Raw genomic sequence first — 15,231 nt, 5'->3', positions numbered from 1 at the left:
CTTTTGTGTTTACTCAGATTATCTTTGTGTGAAATTAAAATTTGTTTGATGATCTGAGACATTTAAGTGTGACAAAAAGTCAAGAACAGAAAAAAATCTGTAAATCTTTTCACAGTGATGCTCAAGGGCCCCAGTGGCATACAAAGATATGTGGTTTTAAATAAATAATACTATAGTAGTGTCTTACCACACATTTGATACAGTGGCATATGCAATACCATCAGCTGAGCCAGGTTGCTAAGGTTTGCACATGTCAAACCGTCACATGCAGGTGAGAATGCTACAGAATTTGTGCAAGTTCTACTCAAGTTAGCCTCATAGATGCTATTTTCCGCTCTGACAGCTCCAATGGCAGGGCCGACTGACCTATTTGTTGATTAATTCAGCTAATAATTATCATGCACATTTGAAAAAAAAAAAAAAAAAAAAAAACCTCCACATCCCCTATATAAAGCAGAGGTGATTTAAAAGTGACGAATAAAGACATAACCGGACTTGACGTTTCTTAAAAGCAGCCTAATTTCCTCATGCGTGTCTAGGTATGAAAGGGTGTGACTGGCTAAGCTCAGTTACACTATGGAGAAGTCTAATTTCAGCTGCTTGTAGTCACATGTAGGCATTATATGCCCAGGTAATTTCAGATTGTATTTTGTGTGTACAGCAGAAACAGGTTAAACATTTCGGTCACAGAATTATCTAGCTATTATTTGTATGAACCCATTCCTGCCCCCGGTAAGAACCAACACCCCTTTAATTAAAACTAATCTAAATGCAACATATTAAAACCTTACCACAATACCACAAACACTCTCTAACAGTGTTTGTAAGAACATGAACAGTAAGCATTTTAAACTACAGGATTGTCAGTCATGCTTTCAAGGTGACAGTTTCAGACTGACTAAGCTCTTATTTGACCCCCGAGAGCAAGCCCGAGCTCGATGGTGCATCCCTGCTGTTCCGCTCAGCACAAGTTATTGCTCTGAGCCTTAACTTTGACTGTTATCTGAATCATTATTTCATATCTTTTGAATTTATAATGATGCTGTGTATATTCACCATATTAGCCACACTTCTCAGAAGCTGGGAGGAATTACTTTCAATAGCAAGAACAATGAGTTCCATATCCAGCTTTGTTATCCCCGACTGTCACGGCTTTGAGCCATCTTATTTTGACACAGTTATCTGGCATATGTCTTGGCTGCAACTGTCTATCTCCACTGCACATAAGTATGCTTATTAATTGAAGAGCATGCAAGTAGGGGAGTCATGTAAATATGCGTATGTGTGTGATTCCCTGTGGGCTTTTTCTAATTACACAAGTAAAAAAACTGCAAATGTATGATTTAGTCAGAATTGGGCATTTAAATATCCACAGAGAGCATGAATTGTGCAAGTCAACAGGAATACAATCTGACCTTGGATCTGACAGGGAGAAAAATGTGAGGAGAAAATTATTTATTATAGCACTATTTTGGATGTAGAGAAAAAAAAAAGATAGGTATTCTGTAAGTACTGAAGTTTTTACTTTTAAAAGTGGAATAAAAACAATACTGTCAACAAAGCATATGCATGAACTCTTATACCGTACATGGTTAAAATTGGATCAATATATTTTATATTTTAAGGACATCTCATGTATTCTCTATGAGTACCATACTGTGTATTGCAGAAGTATCATAAACCTTGAACTTTTTCTTATTTTTTCATGTTACAGCCACAAACGTAAATGTTTTTTAATGGAATTTTGTGTGATAGACAAAGTAGCACATAAATGGAAGTGGAAGGGAATGATTTTTGGTTTTTAACATTTTTTACAAATAAGCTACCTTTAATTTGATAACCTAAATAAATCTGGAGCAATCAACTGCCTTCAGAAGTCATCTAATTATTAAATAAAGCATGATATGTAATCTCAGTGTAAGCTGTTCCATAAGGACCTCAGAGGTTTGTTAGAGAACATAGGTGAAAAACAAAGAATCTTTAAGACCAAAGAACACAACAGAAAGATCCGAGGAAAACTAACGCTATAGATCATCCTGAACTCGTCCCCGAGGTGAAACATGGTGTTGGCAGCATTGTGATGTGGGAATGTTTTTCTTTAAGGAAGGTGGTCAGACTTGATGCAAAGATGGATGAAGCTGAATACAATGGAAATCTTGGGGAAAAAAACTGTCATAGGCTACAAAAGACTTGAGAGTGACATAGAGGTTCACTTGTAAAAAAGAATTTAATTCACAATTATCCACTACTTTGCATTTGTCCATTACATAAATATCAAAAAACATACATGATGTGAAAATGTTCAAGGGGTATAAATACTTTTACAAGGTACATTGTGTTCATTTACTGCCAAGAACATGTAGCCAAGAATTGATATGAAAGTTAATTTTAGTTTCATTGGAAATCCCTCTAACTTTGAACACTTCTCTAGCTGTAAACCTTTTTCACTCTAAGCAACCAAACGAGAAATTACCTGAACAACTGTTTGTTCCGTGCCAGTGAAAATAACTAGGTTGTTCTGTACTTGTATTTCAAATAGATGCCTTTCGGAGATAAGCACTTCCTCTTTACAGCTAAAGAATAGAATGTACCCGTCACTGAAGCACTATTTCAAGACATTTAGAGGCTAACCATGAAGGCGGGGAGATGCTTTTCACATTGCTCAGAATGCAGCGACTTCAAACTCAGGGGACAACTGCAAGGCACCCAATATAGGCAGAATGAGGCTGATGTTGGTATTATAATGGTGAGCTCTTTTCCCAGTTGGACGAGAGCCCAGGCTGACAGTCAAACGTCATTATGAGCCGGTGGCCATGCAGTTTGTCACTGTCATGACATCCAAATGGAGACTTTGTTTTCAAGATTTGTAAAGATTTATGACATTCTGTGGTGGATTTAAGCAATGATGTGCAACAAAGTCATTTTGTCTGATGCAAAGCCATGCTGAAAAATGGCAGATTCAGCTGGTTGTGGGCTTTCCTATTTCCTCTGAGCCAATATAGGCTATATGAAATGAGACATTGTATTAGTTTGTTCTTTTTTTCTTTTCATCATTCGACTGATGTGGGGGAACATAGATGAGAAATGAAGTGTTTAGTTATTATCAAAATGAATTGTGACATTCTCATCATTATTGCTGTCTCACCTTTGAACTCTATGCCTAAAACCATTTGCAGATGTGTGTACAGGGGGAAAAATCCTGATCTTAGTCCAAAATATGAATAAAGCAAATGCCCTTGCCAAATTCCTTAAAATGAAAAAGTCACTATATTATAGGGTGCTGAATGATCTTTTTATAAGGCTACTCACAGCATCCCTTTAAAGATTTTCACATTTATTAAAACTGCAACCATTAATGTCAATACCGTTTTAAAGGAATTTAGCAATAAAACTAAAACAGTAGTGCACAGTTGTGAAGTGGAAGGAAATTTGTACATGGTTTCAAGTTTTTTGTTTTTTTATTATTAAAATTCTGAATTGTTGTATGCATTTCTATTAATGTTTATCCCTGAGGCAATAGTTTGTAGAACCACCTTTAGTGTTTTGAGGTATGTCTCTACCAGCTGTGCATATCTACAGACTGACATTTTTGCTCATTCTTCTTTGCAAAATTGCTCAAGCTCAATCTGGTTGGATGTAGGGCATCTGGGAACAACAATTTTTAAGTCTTGTCACATGTTTTTATTTGGACTCAGGTCTGGACTTTTTACTAGATGGTTCCCACACATGAATGTGATTTGATCTAAACCATTCCATTAAATCTGACTCTATGTTTAGGGTTTGTATTCTACTAGAAAGTTAACTATCCATCAAAATTTGAAGTCTTTTGCTGCATTTAACAGTTATTCTCCTGAGATTGTTTTGTTTACCTGTCTTATTTTTTTCCATTAACCAAATGGTTTCTCTTCATGCAAAAGAAAAGCATCTCTACAGCATGATGCTTATAGTTTTCCACAACACAGCGTTTTGCATGTAGGCCAAAAAGTTCAGTTTGTCTCCACAGGCCAGAGCACCTTCCTCCACATGTTTACTATATACTCTAGATGGCTAACAGCAAACTGCAAATGGGACTCAATGTCTTTTTTTTCCAGCAATAGCCTTATCTTGCCTCTTTTCCATAAAGACCAGATTTGTGGAGAGTACAACTAATAGTTGCTGTGCAAACAGACCTCCCACCTAATGTGTGGATCTATGGAGCTCCTCCAGAGCTCCTTCACTCACTGATGCTCTCCTTTCCTTAGTTTAGATGGCAGTCTTGATAGGTTGTGCTAAACTCTCAGATGATGGATGTAAAAGTCCTTCATAGATGAAATACTGGGATATAGTTTTATAACCTAAACCCGCTGTAAACCTCTCCACAGTTTTAATATTCACGTTTTCCTCCCTGAAAATTCTAAAAGCAATGTCACATGAAATCAAAGAGATATTCCTTGGGCCGTATGAGGTCACTATAATTTCGCATGCCGAGATTCAACGACGCACCTTCCCCTCGCCCCTCTCTCTCTCAGCAGGAAAATTACAATACTCGGTAGCGTTGCCTTTATTATTGGGCATCTGTGTGAACATTGTGCGCCGCGTTTTCCAATGTGAACGCCTCCCCGCAGCGCCCTCTGCTGGGCTAACAGAGACCCCCCTCCACTCCTCCACCCCTCTTTATAAAGTGCTGTGGATGCCTCGACACGCGTGCAGTCAGTGAAAAAGACGCTTTCGCTCCTTCTAGAGGAGCGCACAGCTTGGCAAGGAATCCAGTGGATGGAGAGGAAAAGAAACAAGTGATCGGGTTGTAGCACTTTCAGATGAGTTCTTTCTACCTCCTTTAATATGTTGACATAGATAGCAGATTTTTGTGAGGCAGTTTGGGGACAGTTTTTTAGGACAAACTGTCTGCAAGGGGCAAGAGAGGCGGCCAGTCTGAGCCCATAATGCGGACACATCAAGTCTCAGTAGTTTCTCGTTATGAACGCAACGCAGCGGACCTCGAGAAGCTGCTTTCATGGATTCACTAACTGATTGATTGCGTTTGATTCCTTTTAATTTTTTTTTCCAATCTAAGGGAATTTTTCCGACTTGTTCAGTAAAGAAGAAGCAAAGGATTGTGGAATTGTATCTTCTTGGACGTTGAGGATTTTTCTTTCTGTTGGGGGATGTGTATTGGGATAAATTAGGATATTTATTCTTATGTTGTCCTGAGTTAGACTTTTTCCAAGAATCTGGAAAGAGGAATTAACCTTTCAAGATCTGGAGGTATTAGTCTAATTGGAGCCTTTATCATTTCAACATGAAGTCTGACACACTGTGGATGTGCGTCTGCATTTTTCTTGTGCTCTTAGGTAAGAAGTGGAACATATGCTAATGTTGGTCTATTTTTGTGTATTATTATTCCTGTAATACATTTTGAAAGCATACGAATTGTAAGGGAATGCAATTCTTGAATGCGGCCACTTTTATCAAACTATAGTTTTTTGTCAGCCCAAAGTTAATGTGCTTATTGTAAGTCATACAATTGTAAAGCTAAAAGCTAATCGACTTAGTTATATAATTATTGATGTCAGTTATAGCAAAAAATTATAAATACGCATGCATAAGCAGGTATATGCTGAAGCCCATTTTACCTAAACTTTTAAACCCCCACAGTCTCTACAATGGACATAAGGAGGTCATTATTATAACAACAAACATCTTCGTAAATTCAAAGTAAAATATTTAAGGATTTTAAATGCAAGAAATGTTTATCACACTCTACATTAATATCTCCCACCTGCAACTTATTTATAATAAACACAATATTTATTTACACTGATTAAAATTATCTAACAGACTAATTCAATTTTACTACTGAACTTTTATGTAACATTGCTTTTGTACCCATAATCGATATAGCACACCCTTTGCTCGTGGTTGCTCAATTCACAATGTCATCACAAGGGGGCTCTCTTGTCATTTCACCAAAACTGTACACTTTTCCTGTAAAGGTGGGTTCGCATCCCATTTACAAGTCTTGTAAAACTAAGTCTCTGCTCCGAGGATCACCGTAAACCTAATTTTCTGCTTATCTGGTTTCAAAATGAGATAAATTGTTGAACAGACATGAGATTAATCAATTTTTTTTTAACGTTTCAGAGTTCCTTAGTAAGATGTAAAAGTCCTAGAGAAGTTTAAATTTTAATATGGTTTACATCAGGTGAGTAGGTAAGCGGTTACCAGAGGTAGTTTAGGTTTTAATGCCAAGCTTTCAAAAGTGCCCTGACTGAATGAAGCAAATGAATGAATTGATGAGTTAATACCAATTTATTAAAATAGATAGATAGATAGATAGATAGATAGATAGATAGATAGATAGATAGATAGATAGATAGATAGATAGATAGATAGATAGATAGATAGATAGATAGATAGATAGATAGATAGATAGATAGATAGATAGATAGATAGATAGATAGCTTACACACAAATGCACATCTAAAATTACCCTCACATATTCATCATTTCATCTTCAAATCAATATTCTCCTCCATGTCTAGGTTCCTTGGAAGGCTCTTCAGCTTTGTTAGACCCCTTGGCCAATGACTCCCAAGGATCTCCAAGCACCAGGTCTACACGCGAGGCTCAGTCACAGTGGGTAGACTGCATCCAGGCTAGTGAAATGTGCAGCCAGGATGCTCGCTGCAGCCCTCGATACCGGGTGATGCGCCAGTGCCTAGTGGGCAAGGAAAAGGATGCCATGCTGGATAACAACCGGGACTGCAAAGCTGCCCTGGAAGTTCTTCATAATAGCTCTCTTTATGACTGCCGCTGCAAGAGGGCCATGAAGAACGAGCTGCAGTGCCTACAGAACTACTGGACCATCCACATGGGACTCAATGAAGGTAGGGAGAAGACTGCAATAGGTGCCTCAAAAAAGAACTATTTGGTGATAATTATGTGGTTATTTCCGCATCACGTAAAACTAGCTCATGTTCCTTTCAAGTTTTAAACCGTCAGCTCATTACAAACAATCTTGGTCTCTAATGTCACTGTATCTGGCTGTGAATCCAGCAAACATCATCAATCATCTCCTAACTAAGGATGCACTAAAGGGCTGTGCATAAGCTTGATGGTAAAGTACAAAATTACATGCCCACAACAAGACACTGGTGCATTCAGTTATCTGGGAATATACATATATGCATTAATAATATGCACATTTATGCATTAAAACATCCCAGAGCTCTCTAGCATCATTGTGTGTTCTGTGGAAAATAAAGCACAATAGTGCTACCGAGAAGCCATGCAATGAAAAACATATGCTTTGCAACTTTCCTCTGGCTCAAATATAATGGAGGTGTTATGGGATTACATTAGACAGAACCGGCTATTGGTTTTTACCTAAAGTGTTCCATTTTACCTAGTAATTAGGTTATAGTCGTAGAGCACAGTGGTCCTTATGTATCCACTTAACCAATACAGAGGATTGCACTCTTGAAACATTACAACCTTCTGTTTTTTTACCCTGCCCTTAATTCACATGGTAGCTTGAACCTGTACTATTGTAGATTTACAGTCTAATACCAGGATAGATGCTATTTTGCCCAAAGAATCTCCTTAGTTCATGCAGTTGTTGTAGATTTGTTGGCTGCACATCCTTGATGAAAATCTCCTGTTCCACTGCATCCAAAAGGTTCTCCATTGCATTGAGATCTGATAACTGTAGAGGCCAGTCGATATCGATTTGAGATGGCTTGAGCTTTGTGTCATGGTGCATTATCCTGCTGGAGGTAGCCATCAGAAGATGGATGAACTGTGGTCATATAGAGATGGACATGGTGAGCAGCAATACTGCGGCTTTGGTGTTTAGATGTGGTGTGTTGATGATGCTCAGTTGGTACTACAAGAATCAAAAGTGTGCCTAACATATATCCCCACCACCACCAACAGCAGCTTGAACCTTTGATGCAAGGCAAAATGGATTTATGCCAAATTCTGACCCTACTGTCTGAACGTTGCTGCTGAAATTGAGACTCATCAAACAAAGCAAATTGTTCTATCTGTTATTGTCCATTTTTTCTGAGTTAGAAGGACTTGTAGCATTTGTGTCTTGTTCTTAGCCGACAAACGTTCTGCTGATGTAGCCCATCAGTTTCATGGTTTGACATTGTATTTTCTCTTTTTTGGACTATCCTCTGCCATAGATCAGGAGTTTCTGAAAGTCCAGCCCGTCTGGCACCAACAACCATGCAAAAGTCCCTTAAACCCCCTTTCTTCCTGTTGCTGATTTGGTTTGAACCAACCACATCTAGATGCCTAAACTGTGCTGAATTGCTGCCATGTGATTGGGTGGTTCAGTATTTGTGTCAGCATGCCATTGAGCAGATGTACCTATAAAGTGGCGGGTATGTGTATATTCAGAAACAGAGCCTTAAAATGTGCACAGATTCCTATGAGGAAAAATCTAACAAAACGATTCATTGGAGAGGTTGGTATTGCTTGTATGTGTGTGGTTTCAGTGTCTGCAAATGGTATCAAGTGATGCTGTCAGATGGGATGACATAATGCACTCAGCTGTTTTGACACAAGGGGTAATGGTGGAAATGTCACAGAGCCCCTGAGTGTTCTGGACTCATGTTTGCTGATCCGTGAAATGATTCACCAGGCTTATTGCTCATAGCACCAGTTACACTTCGATAGACAGAAGACCACAGTGGCCTTCTTGATGTGAATGCAAAGCAAAGACAGTGACATGGATGCTCCCCAGGCATTCTTTCATTTCTTTCTCCTCATTTCTTACTCTGAGTAATGATCAGTAAGTTCTTCCTTCAAACTATCTTCTCCTTCTTTAATGCGGACAGCGGTAGTCAGAGCATTGTCCAAGTTGTCAAGCATCTTTATGTGTTGCACATTCTTTTCTGAGGAAAACTCCTCTGCACTGCCCCATTTTGGCCTTGACAGTCTTTGGAGATAAAAACTCCCTTAAACACAGATGAAAAGCTGCAACAATGCAGCTTTAATCTAATCACAATCCACTGTGCAGTCAAGCAAGCTTGGATTAGTGTACAACATATCTTAAACTAACAACAAAGAGTTATTCTCTGTAGACCCTTCTAAATTGCTATTTGCACAACTTCTGTAGAACAAAAAAATACAAACTTGTCTATATTTATTTTGGGTTCATTGTGGAATATTTTTGGAGTATACAGAGTTAATACAGAATTTTTTATTTTTGTTCAGATGGCGAGAAATGTGTGCAAGGTAGAAACATGAAGAGATACCTGGACTTGGGAATGAAAGGAGTGGAGCTTCAAAAAGACTAAAAACAGGCAAAAAAAAAAAAAACAACAAAAATGTTAACGGAAAACAATATTTGAGGCCTTTGTAGTTTCTACTTATGTGTTAATATTTGTGTAAAGGATTCCAAAAGGAAACTGTGGCTGGTTTTGTCTCAAGGGTTGGATTGATGAACAAACTAACATTGATAAAAGTCGCAGCACAAAACACTGTCCTTCAAAAAGATCAACATGAAAAAGTTGAGTGCTGAAAATGAGGTAAACCAATAATATTAAGTCCTGTTTACACCTGAAGTCAAAGTTATGAAGTTAGCACTTAAAATGGGAGCATAGTTACTTACACTACTGGCTGATAACCATCCCAGCAGAGGTAGGTTGCAATATACTTTCATCGCATCACCCTGTTGAAATTAATTTCTGTTGAAGACGCAGCTCCAAAATAATTTGACTAAATGGGCATCTGAATAATTTAGAATATTTGTAAAATTAATTATTTAGTTCATTTAAAAAGCTAATAAAATTAGTGAATTTATTTCCGTTATTAATTTCACAAAGTAAAACAATTTTGATATATATTATTTATATTTGTTCCACTCTCAGTGATGTATTTTAAGCATTTATTTCTGTTTATTTCGATGATAATGGTTAGAGCTAATGAAAATCATAAATTCAGTTTTGAAAATTAGAATATAATGTTAACTCCTACAAAATCAAGCTGACATGACAGTTGACCAGCAGCAGTTCATAGACGCCTTCTGAAGTCAGACATTCAGGAGCCACCTGTATCCTGTCTTGTGTTCAGCCACTCTTGAAAAAGAGACATTGTTAAAAGCCTCTTATGTGGACCAGTTGTCAGTTGTGCAAAGTCCTATCATCAGTTAAAAGTTAATTTTGCATTTCAATTGAAAATCAAGGAGTGGACTGGTCATTAAGGATCTTATAATAACTTGAACATACATCAGTCAGATGAAGTCACATGGTGACAGCAACTGCAAAGCACTTCAGGAAAAAGACATCACTCTAGCAAGAGACACTGTGGTGTTCTAATTTCATGGGATCTCATACTGCAAGATCTATTTATGCCCCAGCATTCACTGTTGAAATTTTCTAGATCAGCTCACAGAAGTGCAATTTGGATTAGACAAAATGTATAATCAATCTATATTTGATAGACCAATGAAGCAATTGTTCTGTGACATGGTTTTTATATTTAAAAAGATAAGGGAAAAATGATAAAATTTTGTGAAGATTATACATATTTCTTTATAATGCTGGGAACTGAGACCGTCATAGTGAATCAAAGCATTTTATGTCCCAAGGAAAGATTTTCTAAAAATCATTCAAAGTCTTTAAGAAATTATGAAGCATGACTTGCTCAGATTAACTTTAATCCACGTTTGAGAAAATAATGTGTGAAGAGCAGAGTTCTTGTCTCCATTAGATTTAATTTGGCAACAAAAGAAAACATGGGATGTGGTACAGCTCATTTATCAAACCTTTTTGTTACATAAACTGCATGACATGTAATTTTCACTTCTCTCTCAGTCTGATAACTGAAAATGTCACACATATTTAATAGCAATTTGTTGTCTGCTCAGAGTCTTAAAAACCAAGTAGAACCACATTTAGTGTAAATTGCCCTGGTGGAAAAGCTCTTGAGCTTCAATACTTCATACTTTAATAGCAAACATGGTTAAATAAATTTCAACATGCAATGTTTGAGATACTTTTATTAGGAAGTTTGACACTAAGAATGTCCGGATCCAGGTTTTTTTGTTCCTGATATTGATTTGGACTCTTCAAAACAAGGCATTTGCTAATACTATGTCCTCTCTGTTATTTAATTAAAATAAATCACATTATTTTGCATTTATCTAACTTATAATGCAATTCAGGATGCTTCAGTATCATTCTTTTCTTGTCAGCAATGTTCATTTGTTGCAACCAAAGTTTTTGTAGGTCAGCCTTAATCAACTGCTCCACCATGGAGCTAACATGGATAAACACTTGCATAGCTTTTTTATTTTCTTCTGAAGCTCTGACTCGACACCTACACCCATTGTTTACAATAAACTCCCAATTTGGTCCTGCTGACATGTCATGAAGAGCAACTTGCCTAAAGCTAGAATGGTTTTCGCTCTCTTTTGACGACTTTTGATATGACTTGTTGAATGACAGCTTTCTTACTGAGTTTGGTTCTGAGGACCGCTGCCACACTGGGACTTCCCCTCCAACCAATTGAAACCGGATTTCTGAGCAAATTAGGACTTGTGCATTATTATCTACCTAATCAGCTTAAAGAGGTCTGAAGCTAGCCAATCAGAGAGTTTTTCCTATACAGCAGCTACATTTGTTTAGGTCCAGAAGTTAATTACGTGTTTAAATATCTCAGAAAAAAGTATGATCAGTATTCATTCTTTATTTCTATATTTTGCCTAGAGGTAGTTGTCCATTTGCTTTAACATATTCACTAAATAGGTCTTTACTTCCAGTCTTTAAATCATTAATGTTGATGGCCTGCTAATTGTGTCTTCTAACACGAAGTGTCAGTTGAATTCAGTGTGCCATTGCATCCACACTTGCTGGATAATGGGTGATTCCTGCACTGGCTGGGCTGGTGTGAGGCAGTGAGGTGTGTACAGTAGCTTGAATCCAAGAAATAATTAATAAGAGAGAAATTATCAGCTTTTTGACGCAAGGATATTATATTGGTGGCTGTATTTCATTTTTAATTGTGTTTCTGATCCCATGGGAATATAGCCTTGCAGGTTTGCAGTGGAACTGGTCATTTAAAAGATATGCTCCCCACCTCCAACCTATGTAATTTTATAGCTGTTACTCTGTAATTGAGACCTGGGTTTTTAAGTAGAAATTGAATATCTTTCGTGGAGGACCTTTCAGAGTTGTTTAATTAGTGAAGCAAACATTGACTGCTAAAATAAAAAAGATAAAAGTTTCTGTGCTTGTAGAAATCTCTTAAAGAATAAAAAAGAATTTAAATTTTAGTTGTGGTCAGTGAAGGTAAATTTCTCTTGTTAAAGATGTTGCTACATTATTCCATGCTCACAACCTGCCACTCGTGCTGAAGGAAGTTAGATAAAATGCACATTATAAAAATGTTTTGAACATTATTAGGCAGGAAAAAGGTGTAATGGAAACAGTGACGGAAAGTGACACAGGTAGTGAGGTAAGGGGGGCAGTTAAATGATAAAGAGGGATAGAAATTTAAAAGCAACGCAGAGAAAACCAAAGAATGTAAGAATGACAAGACAAAAAAAAAGGATCACTGGTGAAAATTATGGTAAAAGGTGAGGAAGGGTTGCCAAAGTGTGTAGTATTCCTGGGTGAAACTATCATTACTATGAGCAATGGTAGCAGTCACTGGTCATTACCTTAGCCATCCACTGTAATAAGCAGAACATTTTTCCAGCCTGCACTGGATGTCAAGGCAGACAGGCTCAGTAGGAGGAACAGGCTCGTGCATTTTGAATATGTCCTCCATGCTTTTCCCTTTCCCTGCAACCCATCTGGCATACACTAGGTGAATATATCATCATCAGAAGATGGGACATGTCAATAGCCTCTGGATGTGATCAATAGGATCATTTAGACCGTTCCCCTCCATGTCCTTTCTACACCTGCTACTGCCCCTTTCATCCTTCATCCCCAAAATGTGAAAAGGTTCGGTGAAATATTATGACAAAACCCCATGCTGTTTGTCCCCGTAAATCTGTCTAATGATTTCCTATAATGTAAGGTGAACTGCCCAGGAAGACACCCGTTCAATACGCAGCTTGTGCGGAGTGTGACAGTGCAGCCGAAATGAGGGCCGGGTAGTGAGGGTTTTAGATTAGCCTTTTAGAGTGGAGTGACTTCTCATGCATTCTGTCTGAGGTGAGAAGAAGTGACGGACCATTCTGCTTGCTGAATACTGTCATGATGTGGGCATTAAAGTTCACTCTTGGCAGAAAGGTGCACAGGGGGCTGAATGAATGTGCATCATTGAAGTCAACTACTAGGCTCGGTGGTCTTTCTCTCTCCGTTGCTCTCTGCAATTATTTCAGTTCTTGTAATAGCTTCTGTATATATGGGCATTTTAAATGCAAGTATAGGAGAATCTGTTCGTCTGTAGTATAGCAGTTTATCTACAGGCACACCTCAATACATTTGGAAATCACTGAGAAGCTAATTTATGTATAGATTTTAAAAGTAAAACATATACAGATGTATTTTACACAGAATGATTATTTCAAGCACCTTTTTCTGTTAAATTTGATAATTATGGTAAAGAGCTAATGAAAACCCAAAATGGCTATTTATCTGCTAATAAGCAGGGCTATGTGCTGTACTATATATATGCACTAAATACTTGGTCAGGGCTCCTTCTGCTTGAAATACTGCATCACTGCATTGTGAGGTGATCAGGTAATGGCTCTGCTAAGGTGTGATGGAAGATCAGGTTGCATTAATAACAGCCTTTGGCTCATCTGCATTGTTGGGTCTGCAGTCCATGTCTTGTGTCTCTTAGGGGGCTAGAGCAGTTTGCTGGCTAATCAAGCACAGTGATACAATGATTATTATAGCTGTAATTGGTACTTATGGCAGCATGGGCAGATGCCAAGTCCTGCTCAAAAATGAAATCAGCATCCCCATAAAGCTTGTCAGCAAAGGGAAGCATGTAGTGCTCTAAAAAATCCTGGCCTGCAACAAACACTTTGGACCTCCAAGCAACAGTACAATTCATTTTTCTTCTTGGCCCAGGTGTTTGGCTTTACACAAGTAAAACGACAGTTTTAGCCAGGATACATTTGTCTGTGTGGTGGTTCTTGAAGCACTGACTTCAAATGCAGTACATGCCTTGCAAAGCCTTCCAAATCTCTGAATAGACTTTACAATAGTCTCAAGACTAGGGTGTTTCCTGTGGCTTGTGCATCTTGTCCCTCACACCTTTTTCAAAGATGAGACAGCACTCTACACAGCCAGCTTCAATAATAATGACCTTTTGTGGCTCACCTTGCTTGTAGAGGATGTCAGTGCTGGACATGTTCAAGTCAACAGTCTTCTCTATGTTTATTTAGGCTATAATGTTGGCATAATATAACCTTTTTGTATTAAAACTCAATTTTGATTTATCCTATGTTCTAATCTATTTTTGGAGAAAATTAATTCAATTCAATTCAATTCAGTTTTATTTATTTATATAGCGCCAATTCACAACACATGTTGTCTCAAGGCACTTCACAACAGTCAGGTACATACATTCCAATTAATCCTAACAATTGAACAGTGCAGTCAGAGTTAGCTTTTTATTCAAATTGGATAAAAAGTTTTTCTGTCTAAGGAAACCCAGCAGATTGCATCCAGTCAGTGACTTGCAGCATTCACTCCTCCCGGATGAGCATGTAGAGACAGTGGACAGTCACTGGCGTTGACTTTGCAGCAATCCCTCATACTGAGCATGCATGTAGCGACAGCGGAGAGGAAAAACTCCCTTTTAACAGGAAGAAACCTCCAGCAGAACCAGGCTTAGTGTGAGCAGCCATCTGCCACGACCGACTGGGGGTTTGAGAGAACAGAGCAGAGACACAAAAAGAAGACAGAAGCACTGATCCAGAAGTACTTTCTATGGGAAGGAAAAGTAAATGTTAATGGATGTAGCTCCTTTAGTCGTTTCACCTAGAAAGAAAGAACAGATAAACTGTGAGCCAGTTTTCAAGGTTAGAGTCTGAAAGAGAGCACATATAATTAGTTACAGTAAAAGCTCAGTCAATTTCCATGTCTAGGAGAGAGAAAGGGTTAAACACTAAAAGACAGGGCTATGTGGATCATCGGTAGAGGGTGAGCATTAAGTTGTTGCCAGCAGAAGCTCGGACGATTCCCCTCTCCAGAAAGGTGTCACAGGTAGACACAGAGCCAGGCCAGGTGTAGCTTCTAGGAAGAGAAAAGAGAGAACAAGGTTAAAAGCTGAAAT

The 15,231-nt window shown here is 38.1% G+C and overlaps 1 protein-coding gene across 1 annotated transcript in view; it reads left to right on the top strand.

Annotated features, from left to right (window-relative positions):
• Positions 1-4,660: 4,660 nt before the first annotated feature.
• The window catches only part of LOC124878634 (GDNF family receptor alpha-2-like), a 99,837-nt gene continuing 89,266 nt past the window's right edge, over positions 4,661-15,231 (top strand). The window contains exons 1-2 of the mRNA XM_047382706.1: positions 4,661-5,330; positions 6,522-6,866. Of these exons, the coding sequence (XP_047238662.1) occupies positions 5,279-5,330; positions 6,522-6,866 (397 nt within the window). The 5' untranslated portion in view covers positions 4,661-5,278. The remainder of the gene's footprint in view (positions 5,331-6,521; positions 6,867-15,231) is intronic.

Source organism: Girardinichthys multiradiatus, chromosome 12 (genome assembly GCF_021462225.1).
Source record: "Girardinichthys multiradiatus isolate DD_20200921_A chromosome 12, DD_fGirMul_XY1, whole genome shotgun sequence".
NCBI classification, from domain to species: Eukaryota; Metazoa; Chordata; class Actinopteri; order Cyprinodontiformes; family Goodeidae; genus Girardinichthys; species Girardinichthys multiradiatus.
Note: the sequence above shows the minus strand (reverse complement) of the source record. Positions and strands in the feature narration are given on the sequence as shown.